The following is a 15,587-nucleotide window of genomic DNA, read 5'->3' as shown; positions in this document are numbered from 1 at the left end:
CAAAATGCTTTATCAAGTGTGTTTGAAAATTTGAGCTTACCCAGCGTGCCTTTGTAACTCTTTTTTTTGTGGTTTTTGTAGAAGGATGATATTTTATTTGTAAAGTTGCTTGCTTTTTACAAAAGCAGGTTATTTTGCATATTAAAGTCGATCCCGAAATCGAGTTTGCCTCGAAGTTTGCAGAAGAATTTGGAAGTAAAATTGATATGCCACAAATAATGTTATTAAACAGACTATTGCAGTTTAGAGTGCTCCAGAGTTCATCACCAATTTTTGACTTCAACCATTGCTTTAGTATTCTAGAAACTATATTATTTTCTTGGGTATAATCAGTTTCCAAAACATATCGAGTGGTATCTTCTGAAAGACTTCCAGAACTAAACGATTTTGTCAAAGCACCTTTAGATTCCAGATATTTTTCAGTATTAGCTTTAGATGCAAATGGGCTAGAAGATGCAATCAGCTTCCCGGCCGTCGTCGCCACGTGCGTCTAACCCAGCGTTGCCAGATGTCCAACAAATACCTGTTTAATACAAGTTTAATACCAAATAAAACCAGTTTATTACCAAATAATACCAAATTAGTACCAAAAACACCAAATTAGTACCAAAAAATACCTCAGTACCGTTACCAAGTGCAAGGGTGTTTTCAAAAATATGCATTTTTACCAAATCGCAGTAACTTTTTGCTATCGGAAATTTTGTAAATGATAAAATGATATTTAAATTCCTTGTTACCTAAGATATTTAACAGGGTGTTTAAACTTTCACCATTAATAATTTAACATTTATCAACCTCGTAGTATTTTTTAGATGGGACACCCTATATATTTTTAATTTATTAGAAAAAGAGATACTAAAAACCTTTCAAATAATATAACCTGCCAAATGAATTTTTCACGATTCCTCTTAGAATTATAGATTGAATAAAGCAATTAATTCTAGAATTTTCAGCTACCTCACTTTCGAAAAGATTTGAAGTCGTTCTTAAGAAAATAAATAAAACAAAAAGCCTTGAATAAAATCACTTTATTTTTAATACGTCACACAGCATGTTGAAAGCGGCAACACGGCCATGACCAGACAACATGCTGACCACCACCCACCTCCACACAAGACCATTCAACCTTTTCCAATGTGGCGGAGATAAGAGTGCTTTATTTGGCGCGTATTTTAAAACCACAATTTTATTCACAAATGAGACATTTTCATTTGTCGGGTTAGATTGTAATATTTCACTAATTTTTTAATATACAGGGGAGTCTAAGTTCTCCCACATAAGTATGGAATTTTTTGTATTATTACTTTTATGAAACATCAGTTCATTACCACCTACTTTTATAAAAGGTCTGCTTTCTCAGAAAATGTCGGTAGTGTTAAAATATTCAAGCTTGGTAGCATATATAGGGTGTTCAAAATCATCGGAAAAAGAAATAGCTAAGAATATATGACAGAAAATAGCAATATAAACTAAGATTCAATTTTAATACTTACCTACCATAGTTTAGAATTTACTGAACTTTTTGATAAATATATACTGTGTATGGACAGTAGGCTTTGAACGGCACCGTGCTTAGTAGATGCAAAAAAAATCTAGCTGTGAGCATCAATTAAAACGAAAATAGTATTTGCTACAAGATATGCATAATTTTATAACAATTTAAAATATATTTAACCAACATCAACACATTTAAACTATATCTAATAACAATAAAAATAAATAGCAAACCAAGACATGAGATTTTGCTATAGGTGTTCAACATATCAACCGACTTTGTTATGGACAGACAGGGCAGTTTTTGATTTCTTCAGCGTGCAGAGCCGGTGCGTCGTCTTGCTGGAAAATATGTTTTCGAGTTCCATTGAGGTATATCTTCCAATAAGGGGTCAAAGCCTACTAGTTAAAAGTAGCGAACTTTTTAAAAATTCTGACATATTTGAAGGGGCAATTATAATAAAATATCAAATTGTGCTATATTTTTGGAAATGTAATTTGTAAATTATTTTCAGTTAATTAAAAATATAGAGGGTGTCTAAATAAAAATCAATTTTTCTGTTAGCTGTCAACCATTTTTTACGAGAGCTCGTCATTTTTTGAGAATATGAAACTGTAGAAACCTTGGGACCCCCTCTATGAATTCCGTGACAATTTTGGGACAGAGCATGTAAAGGCATGCTACCAATGGAAATATTAATACCTACCCTTTAATACCTATCTTTTTGATTACTGTAAGCCAACCATTTATAAAATTACTATGCAGACTGGCGGCGAGGCTTTTACTTACTCATTTAGGTGTAATATCTTGATAAATACTTCTAGTTTTACCTTAAAATAATTAATAATGAGGGGAGTGCGACAAGCACAAAGTTTGAAGTTCCCTATGTGGAATCTGGTTTGGATTTTAGTAACTCTTAAATTATTAATTTTAAAAATTATACTTAAACCAGTAAATTCTACGTAAAGGTGCTTTGGAAATGTTTTCATAGAAATACAAAATTTTCCATAGCCAAAAAGTTAATTATTTGTTAAAATGCAATCGGAACGAGAAACCACTACCGGCTTTTCAGGTTAAAGATAAACAATTTAATAATGCGCTGCCTTCGCCGCCATATTTGCCTTGCACATATCATGTTGATTGGCCTTGAGTTGAGGTGGTGCTGGTCAAATCAAATCGCAATGTTGCCAGTCGTTGGATGGCGCACGAGAACGGTTCTGCAATGCGATTGGGCGTATTTTTCATACGTCATCAATTGGCACTTTAAAATTATTTCAAATTAAAGCAATTTTGAGGGCCTATAAAAAAATTATTCAATATCATGGAACTATTTTTTTTAGATAAATATAGTGAAAATAGTCTTCTATTTCAGATTTTGTCCTTGAATTGGGTATTTTATTTTTTTGTGAAAGAGCCCATTGCTTAAAAAATCATCAAAATCGGCCTGCTAGAACAAAATATATTAAACTTTAAAAATACCTGAAAAGACATTAACAAATAAATTACAAGAAAAAAAAGGATAAATAAAAACGACAGTAACAAAGAAGAAACATAAATTCCGACAAGAAAAATAATTATAATGTTTAAAAACATATATTTCCTCTTTAATTCACACCAAAGATTAAATAATCACTTGTGAGACTGAAAAATCTTTATATCCTCCTCCGCATTATTTTTACATTTTCATTGGACACAGTCCAGCGGTTTTTAGTGTAAAAATAGTACTCTGGTAGTACTACAATTATAGATATAGAGGTCAGCGAATTAAAAAAAATACTTTATCGTAAAAAAAATAAGAAAGTGTGCATTTTACAACTTTTTACTAATATTTGTATTTAAATGTGTTTCGTGTTGCATGAAAGTGTTTCAAAAAATGTTACGCCATGTGGTGAACAACAATTAACACGAAAATAGTAACATCTTAATGTATTTTTAATTATAACGTCATTAGTAATAAGCTAAATTCAATTTTTTTTGGTAGAATAAACAAAGTATGTGTCAAGTCGGCCTTGCAAAAGACAATGACATAATTTTCCAACAAGATGGGTGTTAAATATAACAAAGTATACTAGAAAACCGAGAAATTACATACAAAAGACTTTTTAAATTATAATTTACTTACCTAAGTTTTGAAATGTTGCCAAAATTTCATTTCGATATAAACTACCGTTCCCCTTAGGGCTTCCGCGGCGTATGAGAGGCGCCACCCTGTACAGGGTGGGTCAAATTCGACGCTTTTAAATGGAAACACCCTTTTCTATAGGAGATAGACAAAAACTAATATCGGTGTCTGAGCTCAATTTTTGTCAAAAGCATGATGGTGAAAACCGCATATCGATATCTGTTACCGTTTCGGAGTTACGGGGTGTTTTTCAAAAATATGCATTTTTAACAAATCGCTGTAACTTTTTTGCTATGGAAAATTTTGTATTTTTATGAAAACATTTCCAAAGCACCTTTTTACGTAGAATTTAATGGTTTAAGTATAGTTTTTTTAAAATTAATAATTTAAGAATTATCTACAGAAAATTTGATTTTTTATATGGGACACCCTGTATATTTTTAATTTATTGAAAAGAATTTAAAATTACCTTTCCAGAGATATAGAGTATATAAAAATTCGCCGGCTTTTAAATAAGTAGGCTTTGAACGGCACCGGCTGTAATGCAAAAAATTCTAGCTGTGAACATCAATTAAAACGAAAATAATATTTGCTATGAGAGATGCAGAATTTTATAACAATTTAAAATATATTTAACCAACATCAACACATTTAAACTATATCTAATAATAATAAAAATAAATAGCAAACCAAGACATCAGATTTTGCTACAGGTGTTCGACGTATCGACCGTCTTCTGTTATGGACAGACGGGGCAGTTTTTGAAAATTTCTCGCGGAATTAATTAACTCAGTGGGGGTGAAAGATACCCTCTTATAACTGCTAAGTATTTTTAATTCTTGTCCAGATTATACGGAAGAATAAGGAACCTTTATTCTTCCGCAAATATATTCATAGGATTAGATCCGTGGGCACTAAGTCAGGCAGCTTCGACGGCCAACCGCTGGGATCTTGGTTAGCTATCCAATTATTCTTGAATTTGGCTGCAAAAATTTGCTGATAACTTCAGCGTTCGGAGGCGGTGCGTCTTTTGCTGGAAAAATATGTTTTCGAGTTCCATTAAGGGCATATCATCAATAAGTGGTCCAAAGCCTACTAGTTAAAAGTAGCGAACTTATAAAAATTCTGTATTTCGAAGGGGATTATAACAAAATATCAAGTGTGCTATATTTTTGGAAAGGTAATTTTAAATTCTTTTCAGTTAATTAAAAATATAGAGGGTGTCCCAAATAAAAAATCATTTTTTCTGTTGATAACTCTTAAATTATTAATTTTAAAAAAATTATACTTTAACCATTAAATTCTAGGTAAAAAGGTGCTTTGGAAATGTTTTTATAGAAATACAAAATTTTCCATAGCAAAAAAGTCACAGCGGTTTGTTAAAAATGCACATTTTTGAAAAACACCCCGTAACTCCGAAACGGTAACAGGTATTGATGTGCGGTTTTTACCATCATGTTTTTGATGAAAATTGAGCTCCAGACGCCGATATTAGTTTTCGTCTATCTCCTATAGAAAAGGGTGTTGCCATTTAAAAGCGTCGAATTTGACCCACCCTGTACAGCTTCTAACAAATTCCTGTAATAGGGTTAAATTAACAAAAATATAACACTTTCAATTTGACCAAAAATTTCTCCGTTGCGTTTTTTTTTTGCATCTCAGTGTATATTTATATTATTTGTTTTAATTATCTCTCCTTTACTAGCATAATTTTTTCAAAAGCAAATCTATCTTAAAAACAAGTGTAAATTTAAATATTATCAGGTATTTCATGTCCACGCACGTAATTACCTAATTACAATTAATAAGTTCTTTTTAATTGCCTTAAATGTTTATAAGGCGGACTCAGTTTGACATCAATAATTAACCTTTATATTTACTTCATTTGAAGAATTATGTGACCCAAATACTATACACAAACTTGTAGTATTTCCTGTTCTTTGATATAAAGAAGCGTAGTTAAGGTAAATTAAAATCTAAATAATTATAAAAATAAAGTTAAAAAAACTAAAAAATGAAATATGTAATAATATACAGGGTGGTCCGAACTGTATTCCGGAAACTTCGGAAGCATATTCTTCAGATAAAAATTAGTAAAAAAGTTCGTATAAATATATGTCCTTAATTGCTTAGTTTTGGGAGATACAGGGTGTAGAAGTTTCATTTTTATTTCGATTTTTTCCAAATAATTTCTGAAGTAATATAATAAAAATAATATAATAAATAGATGATTTTGAGAGAAATTTGATTTTGATGTCAATATGACTCCTATTTGTAGAGGGCGCCACCTACATTTGTTTTAACTGTATTGAAGAGTAATAACTTTTCGTCCGTACCTGTATAAAACTACTGGGTGGAAAAATATACATTTCCGTATATTTTTTCCGTAGAAAAGGTCTCTTGGTAAAAATCGCTACGAATAATGGTTCTCTAGATAAATAAAAATGAAACTTCTACACCCTGTATCTCCGAATCTAAGCATTTTAGAACGTACATTTATACGAACTTTTTCGCTTATTTTTATCTGTAGAATATGCTATCGAAGTTTCCGGTATACAGTTCGGACCACCCTGTAAACAGGGTGTAGTTTTATTTTTAATGTAAACTAGAAACTGAAGAATTGGAACTTGAAAAAAAAAATACTTTTTAAAATGAACGATATTTCATGTCATATTTTTTTTTTGAATAGAAAACCCCTACGTGAAGGAATCTAAATGCATTTATATTTTGCTCAGCTGTGGTACGACCGACTTTTAAAAAACAGTACGCGCCTACCAGTAGATCAGTAGGTTAGGTACACGCATACGTTTAAATTTGTGTCTCCATGAACGGCGATAGTACTTATAAAGTCGTGGTACGACTAGGGATGGCAAACTTTAATTTATATATCGATATATAGCAAAATGTATATCGATAGCCATTGGCGTAACTACAGGGGTGTCCGGGGGTGCGCCGGGGTCCCCCCCCCCGGTACTGCTGGGCTTTATTTGCTTGTGATGCAATATATTTTGTTTAGTTAATATTATTAAATAAGGATTCTTGCCACTTAACTGCTGATATAGAAATTTAATTCTACGCTGTGTCTGTCATAATGTGGATCAACCTGCTCTCACTACCGGTTTCGGAGCCCTACTCCATCATCAGGTGAGCTTGGGCAGATCCACAAAATGACAACCACAGCGTAGAGATAGTTAAATCCGACTTGTCGGAAAGTGTCGGTTAGATATTAAGTCCCGAACGGGAGATAAAATTAAATTTCTATATCAGCAGTTAAGTGGCAAGAATCCTTATATAATTTTATTATATACCTATACTGCAAGAAATTTGTTTTCTAGTTAATATTATTTTGTTGTATTCAAAAAATGTGTTAAATTTTTATTTTTTTGGAAAATTTGTAGGTATTTAAGTAATCTACGGGAACACGGTTTGATAACCAAGTCTATGAAATTTATTGATAGAGAAATTCATGTAAAAAACGTTTTATTCAAAAAATGTGTTTTTTAAAATTATTTTTCATTTTTAAAGAAACAAAAGCCCTAGACCCCCCCCTGGGCTCAAACGCAGGCCACCCCCTCAGGCCCACCCCATCCAGGATAAATGCTAGTTACGCTAATGTCGATAGCTAAAGAACAGTGCCAGAGACACAGTATCTGAATAAGTTAATTTCTTTAATTTTCCATCAATAACAAATTTTGAGGTACCTAGATGAAATTTTGATGAATTTTTCGGAAAAATAATTGGTGATGAGTCCATTAGTCAGTCAAATATTTATTTAGTGTTTATGTGTTAATAAATAATCAATTAATAAGATATATTTTAGAACGGTAGAAAAAGCTGAATGTGATACAGGGTGGTCCGAACTGTATACCGGAAACTTCGGCAGCATATTCTGCAGATAAAAATAAGTAAAAAAGTTCGTATAAATGTACGTCCTAAAATGCTTAGTTTCGGAGATACAGGGTGTAGAAGTTTCATTTTTATTTCGATTTTTTCCAAATAATTTCTGAATTAACGTCAATATTTGGATGAAAATTGGAGCCTGGGAGTTTTTTGATATGAGAAATTTTATTTTGATGTCAATATGACTCCTACTTGTAGAGGACGCCACCTACATATTTTTTAACTGGTTTGAAGAGTAATAACTTTGCGTCCGTACCTGTATAAAACTACTGAGTAAAAAAATATACCTTTACGACATTTTTTATGTGAAAAAGGTCTCTTGGTAAAAATCGCTACGAGTAATGGTTTTCGAGATATTTGGAATCGAAATTATCAATACCTATCATCATCGACATAAATTAAATATGTTGACTAAATAGTTATTAGACTAAAATCTCTGTATAAGAAATATCTTCAATATATGCCTATCGACTTAAAATAAACTATCGATATTATTTTACCGTTGCTCATTCCTAAGTACGACCAAAATTAAAGTTGATAGTTTTTTCTTCTTGTTTTAACGGTACACCAGTCGAAAGTAAATTTTCGGCGATGGAATTTTGGATGTCAGAGGCGTACCAAAATAGTTTTATTTATTTTTAAATCTGTTCTTCCTCCACCGAAAATATTAGTCTAATTATACTACAAGTAAAAATATTTTCACTTCCTTTTGAGATTCCTGTATAAACTAAACTCTTTACTAACTAAAAAATACTGTATTTTTTCTTTATAATTTGTTCTACGCCAGTGGAATTACTTCAAATATTAGAACAATGAACTTTTATCTGTTGTATGTTTACCAAACCTAGTCGTTGTAGTAAAATAGGTAGTACCAACTCATACACAGGTAAATACAAAAAGATTGTACGCATCAAAGATTTCTTCCTGATAGAGAAGAACTTTCTCAAAATTTACATTTACGTGTGCATGTCAAAAGAAAAAATAATAGTATAACATGAATAAGTATGTAAAGAAGAAAAATGATTTAAATAAAAACAAAATGTATTATATTTTATAAGCCCATTCTACGTATCTAATAACTTTCTCTTCTATAAGTTTACCAGTAAACCCAATATTTTTACAAATAATTTTACTTTGCAATACATAGTTCAGTTACGATTAACAATTTTGGATATAGATCATCTTGCCGAGATGGCGCCCAAAATCGGTATTTTAAAGAGAGTAAAATTAAAGAGAATGCAATTTTATGTAAAAAAGGTTCTATGAAAATGTTCGCTAAAGTCAACGGTTTAGGCACAAAATCTCTGGAAATTTTACAATTTTGCGTAAAGTAAGACATACAGCACAAACTAAATTTTAGGTTAGTCTGTGTATATCAGTGGCGCATCTAGAGATTGAGTCTGGGAGAGGTAGTGTGAATATTCAAAAAAGTACTAAATTTGAATTAAATTTTTGCTCGATCGTATTGTAACCGTGGAAAAAATCTACTTGGATTGGTTTGGATATTCTGTTTTAATTTGTATTATTAACTCTTTTGTAACAATTTTATTTTATACCAAATTTTATCTTATTAATTAATTTCTTTCTGGGAGGGGTAATTGTATAGGGCTTGTTTCTCTCAACAATTTCCTGTTTCACAATGTACCGTTTGTATCCGGGAAGGGTTCATAGTTTCATAGTTGTCGATTTTCGAAAGAAATCAGAACATGTATATTATTTCGTATATTTTTCATTTTATTGATTTTATGGAAAGCACTGTTCATTAAAGTGTTGTATCCTATGTTATAGGGCTCATTTCTCTTTACAATTTCCTGTCTCACAATGTACCGTTTGTCCCGGGAAGGGATCATAGTTTCATCGTTGTCGATTTTCGAAAGAAATCAGAACATGTATATTATTTCGTATATTTTTCATTTTATTGATTTTATGGAAAGAACTGTTCATTAAAATGTTGTATCCTATGTTATAGGGCTTGTTTCTCTCTACAATTTCCTGTTTCACAATGTACTGTTTGTGTCGGGGAAGAGATCATAGTTTCATTGTTGTCGATTTTCGAAAGAAATCAGAACATGTATCTTATTTCGTATATTTTTCATTTTATTGATTTTATGGAAAGAACTGTTCATTAAAATGTTGTATCCTATGTTAAGGGCTTGTTTCTCTCTACAATTTCCTGTTTCACAATGTACTGTTTGTGTCGGGGAAGAGATCATAGTTTCATTGTTGTCGATTTTCGAAAGAAATCAGAACATGTATCTTATTTCGTATATTTTTCATTTTATTGATTTTATGGAAAGAACTGTTCATTAAAATGTTGTATCCTATGTTAAGGGCTTGTTTCTCTCTACAATTTCTGTCTGACAATGTACCGTTTGTGTCCGGGAAGGGTTCATAGTTTCATTGTTGTCGATTTTCGAAAGTAATAATCAAATAAATTATCTTCTTTCTGGGAGGGTAATTACCCCCATTACCCCTCCCTGTATATGCGCCTTCTGGTGTATATAGTCGATTTTCCCGAAATCAAATGTCGATTAGGGTTCACTAAACTAGTTTTAGTTTAGTTTCTTCAATAACAGTCGAGTATCATTAATTCGTTCATTAATTTATGAATAAATAATTGTCGTGCTGGACAGCATTCATTGGGAACTTACCACCAGTTTTAGCATTGGTCTGGTTGTACCAAAGATGCCGAAGAATGGGGTTGAAGAACTGTTCATTAACAGGTTGTATCCTATGTCACAACGTTGTTTCTCTCCAATTTCATAATCCCTATTGTCATGTTTATCGGGTAAGGGATGCAAACCAACATTGTTGTCGATTTTCGAAAGTAATAATTAAAATAAATTACACCAACAAATTTTGCTTGTTTCTTTATGCGATAATTTTTGGCATAGAATACAAAATGGCTTTCCAAAATTTTGTAATAACTAACAGAACTTATTTATCATTCCAAAAGCTTAACAAATCTAACGTATTACAAAATTTTTTCTATTAAAATATGCACTGTTTTGTTATTCATTCAAGGTCAGGTCGGTAAATTTTGTATAATGAAAAATAATATATCTTTTGTTAAAATCTTAATTTTTAGGGTTCCGTACCCAAAGGGTAAAAACAGGAACCCTATTACTAAGACTTCGCTGTCCGTCTGTCACAAAGGTCTATCTTATGAACCGTTATAGCTAGACAGTTGAAATTTTTTACAGATAATGTATCTATGTTGCCGCTATAAGAACAAGTACTAAAAACAGAATTAAATAAATGTTTATAAATAAAAAAGTACTTTCACTAAACATTATCTTTTAAGTAAGAATTTTAGATAGAATCTCTCAAGTCCTCGGTGGCCGCGTGGTTAAAGCGTTACGACTTTACGCTGCTATGACGTTGGAGCCGTAGTAAGACAGGTTCGAATCCTAGTAAAGGCGACTTACGATCTTAAGGCTTACTTACGATCACAAAGTAAAAAATTCAAGTAATTTTTACATCAGGTGTAAATGAAATAAGAATAGACCATAATATATGGAACTAATAGACTATAGATAATTTTTTTTGCAGGTGCTGGGTATCTTTTGTATGTCCCTCGGTTCCCCAGCTTACTATGGTGGTTCCCACTTCTTCCTCTTCGTCGTAGTTGTTAGTTTTATTGGTACCCTTATCTGGATCGTCATATACTTACTTGGCATCAGAGAAGCAATCAATTTTCCAGTAAACTGGTTATTAACGGTAAGTCAACCTAATTTTTAAAGTGTGTTATATTGTCCGTGCTACCGTATGATCGAAAAAAATTGGCTTCCAGTTGGCTGGAAAATGACGATCGATGACATTTCCCATATAAATTTACATATAAAATGACAGCGATCTTTATTTCACAGCCATCGTTGACGCCGTTTTTTCTCGTCGTCATTTTTAAAAATGACAATTCATTCATTTACAAAGTCGTATAATAGACATAGACATAAAAACAAAGACATAAATGATGATTTCCGAATTAAAATAATATATTTTATACAGGGTTGTTCACCACATACGACACGGAATATTGTAGCTAAACGATTACATTTTTACAAATTGTAAGTTTTGGGTTCGTTGAAGGACTATTAGAGCTACAATTAAAAAATAATTTTACATGATACAGAGTGTCCCAAATAAGTAAAAAATATTATAGTTGATTTTTTTTAAATGGAACACCCTGTATATTATTCTATTTTTAGATTCTACGGTTGAAATAAAGGTAAATTTGATTAAGGTTTATCACACTTAAACCTTACCGTTTTTGAAATATTTTCAATTTTGTGAAATTGCAGTATAAATTTTAAGGCTTCATTTCTCCGAGGGTATCGAAATTTTTAATACTAAATATTTACTGAAGTTTATTTATTGATCAGTTATTGTGTTGCAATAATAAAAATTATACTACCTTATACAGAGTGTCTAAAAATTTATTTTATATTATTACTTGTTTAATTTAAATGGAATACCCTGTATATTTTATGAGAATCAGATGCACAATTTAATTGTCTATCAAATTGTATTATACCACTTTTTACCTATCCCTTCAAGTTTTCGGAGAAAATGCATTTTCTTATAATTTAGACCTCATTTATCAATATACCCATGGAATATTGCCATTTTAGATTGTTTTTAAAACAACAAATGTACAAAATATACAGGTGGTAAAAATAATAATATTGCAAGCTCATTTGTTTACAAAAAGAAAACTATTTAAATCTTTGTAAAAGAGTATACCAAGTACTACTAATTATTAATATACCATCATTATTTCCGCCCAAAAATTAGTTATTTACATACTTAATTGTTAAATTAATAAATTATTCTAAATAAATGTTGATTTGACTCAGAAATCAATACGATAATAAGTTATGAAAATGAACGTATTTTTTGTTATAAATAAGCATTTGTCAAAATATGAAATAAATAAATTGGTGTTGCTTTTTACCACACTGTCTAATACACATACAAGATTCAGGTTTTTAGTATTTGGGGGCAATTATTATTAATCAACTTAAACGGTCAATTAATGTAGTTTGAATACTGGAATCATATTAATGGGTCCTCTTTAACAAAAAATATTTAAATATTTTTTTATCTTTTAATGAAATAAACGATCTATACGACAATATTTGTATCTGTACTTTTTGAAATTGTGTTACATCTTTAAAAATCATCTAAAATGTCAATAGTCCATGGGTGTCAATAATAGATTTAAATAGTTTTCTTTTTGCATACAACATTATTGTTTTTAGCCAAACGATAATATTACTAGAATGTCAATATATGATGTCAATATTCCATAGGTGTCAATAATAGAATGTCAATATTCCATAGGTATATTGATGAATAAGGTCTAAATTATAAGAAAATGCATTTTCTACGAAAACTTGAAGAGATAGGTAAAAAATGGTGTAATACAATTTGATAGACAATAAAATTGTGCATCTGATTTTTATAAAATATACAGGGTGTTCTATTTAAATTAAACAAGATTTTGCCGTTTAAAGCTAGTAATTATTTAATATAGATTTTTGGAGACTCGGTATAAGGTAGTATAACTTTTATTATTGCAACACAATGCCTGATCAATAAGTAATCTTCAGTAAATATTTAGCATTAAAATCTTTAATACCCTTGGAGAAATTAAAATAAGAGAAGCCTTAAATTTTTTAGTCAAAATTACCCTTATTTCAACCGTAGAATCTAAAAATAGAATAATATACAGGTTGCTCCATTTAAAAAAATACAACTATAATATTTTTTACTTATTTAGAACACTCTGTATCTTGTAAAATAATTTTTAAATTGAAGCTCTAATAGTCCTTCAACGAACCCAAAACTTACAATTTGTAAAAATCTAATCGTTTAGCTCCAATACTCCGTATCGTATGTGGTGAACAACCCTGTATAATTTTACAAAAATTTATTAGTTATATTTTATTAAGTAGATAAAGTTGAAATATTTTGTAATATTTTATTATTACGAACATCATTAATACAATATTCATTGACATCTGTATATATTTTATTCATTAATTTTATGTACTGAATAAGATATAATGAACAATAATCAAAAAAACTATAATTTTGTATAAAAGTATATTGTAAATATAAAGTACCCTGATCATTATTTAATAAACATAGATAGCAATTATTATTAACAGATATTTATTTATACATTTTTTATATATTTTAGGAACTCGTAAACACTGGAATATGTACAGTATGTTACTTCATCGCCTTCATTCTTCAGTTAATTGTAGCAGCCTCCCTGCACCCAGGTCATTACAGGAGGGGAGCCCAAATAGCAGCAGGAGTAAGTTTATATAAGTTAGAATTTATTATACAGGGTTCTTCATTGTTGAAAATTAAAAAAAAATGCGAAGATGCATGCGGGGGTCAAACCAACAAAACAAAACGTTTCATTTTCAAAAAAAAAAAATCAACTGCTGTCAGGAACGATCAAAATATTATGTAGAGAAATTAATGAAAGAATATTCAAAAAAAATATTTTTTTAGAAAGAGATGATTCCTAGTATCGGTGGATAATTTTGAAATACAACCATTTTTAAACTTCTAACGGTTTCTAAAAATTGTATATCCACAAATTCATCAATCATTTTTTAAGTAGAAGTACCGTATGATCGAAAAAAAGACGTCGAATTGGCCTGGAAATGATGATTGATGACATTCCCCGTATAATTTTACATATGAAATGACAGCGATTTTCAGCTTCTTCCTAGCCAACTCTGATGCCGTTTTTTTTTTCGATTGTATGGTACACAGTAGTGTTTTTCAACAAAAGTATAATCACACTAAACTAAAATAAATGTTATATTTATTTTTCTTCTATATTTTAAACGAAACACCCTGTATATGTCCCATAAATAAATACAGTTTTTAACCAACTTATATATAATTTTTTTTAATTTGAATTTAAAGATTTTTCAATTGCATCTTTTTTTCACTAACATTAATAATTCGATATTATTTGTTGTAAACAAATATATAAATGTAATACGTCCAAGCAAACATTTTAGTTTAATGCATTCAAGAAACGTCATAGACAAGTCTAAGGCTAGGCTATAGAAGCTATTTGCTATCGAGAAATATTTCGACAGAGGCGTACTCATGGATTTTCACTGCCAAAGTTGTTAAATTAAATTAAAAATATATTGTTTTTTATCAGAGATGATATACACGGTGTTTCAAAAAATATGTGCCATCTCTCGCGAGAGGATTCCTTACGTAAAACTAAGTTTAATTTTTTTTATCAACAAAGGTCCGATTCTGCTTTGTTTCGTAGCTACAGGGTGGTAAAGTCTAAATAATCTTTCGATTTTTTATAATTTCCTTCCAAGAACTTTTAGTTATTCGAATGAAATTTTGAGGGTGAAAGTTACTATAAATGCTACATATTTTAATGCTAAAAAAGTGTCGATAAATTCATCAGGGACGTACATATGAGTTATCACTGGAATATTTTTCAAAAAAAAAAACCAAATGTGCGCCACTGACTTTTTTTTTATTTTAATATCAAAATTGTGTAGGCCGTTTAATGCCAATTAAAAGTTATCTCTTGATATTTTGTCGAATTCGGCCTACTTGATGAGATAAACGCAATTTTATTAATCACAATTAATAAAATAAAAATTAAAATAAAATTAATAAATTATATATTTTAAAACTATGCATTTCCATACCCTACATGTTTATAGGAACTTTTTTCATATTTTTTGATGAGGAATTAATGAGTACTAATTTAAAACTTTCGCAAGTTAATGATATTAAATTTTTTTAACGGTTGCTATTAGACTTGGATCAAGGCAAATTAATAAAATTGCGTTTATCTCATCAAGGAGGCCGAAATCGACAAAATATCAAGAGACAAATTTTAATCGGCATTAAACTGCTTACACTATTTCGCTAACAAAAAAGAGTCAGTAGCGTACATGCTTTTTTTAGAAAAATATTCTAGTGATAACCCACCACAGTAATGCACGTCCCTGGTGAATCTGTCGACCATTTTTTACATTAAAATTAAATTTAATTATGGTTACT

General features: G+C 30.3%; 1 protein-coding gene across 1 annotated transcript in view; it reads left to right on the top strand.

Moving 5' to 3' along the window:
• LOC115891914 (CKLF-like MARVEL transmembrane domain-containing protein 4) overlaps positions 1 to 15,587 on the top strand; it is a 38,194-nt gene that overhangs the window by 21,566 nt on the left and 1,041 nt on the right. Inside the window, exons 2-3 of the mRNA XM_030912514.1 lie at positions 11,070 to 11,237; positions 13,723 to 13,842. Coding sequence (XP_030768374.1) covers positions 11,070 to 11,237; positions 13,723 to 13,842 — 288 coding nt within the window. The remainder of the gene's footprint in view (positions 1 to 11,069; positions 11,238 to 13,722; positions 13,843 to 15,587) is intronic.

The sequence above is a fragment of the Sitophilus oryzae genome, unplaced genomic scaffold (assembly GCF_002938485.1).
Source record: "Sitophilus oryzae breed Bouriz unplaced genomic scaffold, Soryzae_2.0 scaffold_119_pilon_pilon, whole genome shotgun sequence".
Classification (NCBI taxonomy): Eukaryota; Metazoa; Arthropoda; class Insecta; order Coleoptera; family Curculionidae; genus Sitophilus; species Sitophilus oryzae.
The sequence above is the reverse complement of the archived record's forward strand: the minus strand, read 5'-3'. Positions and strand labels throughout refer to the sequence as shown.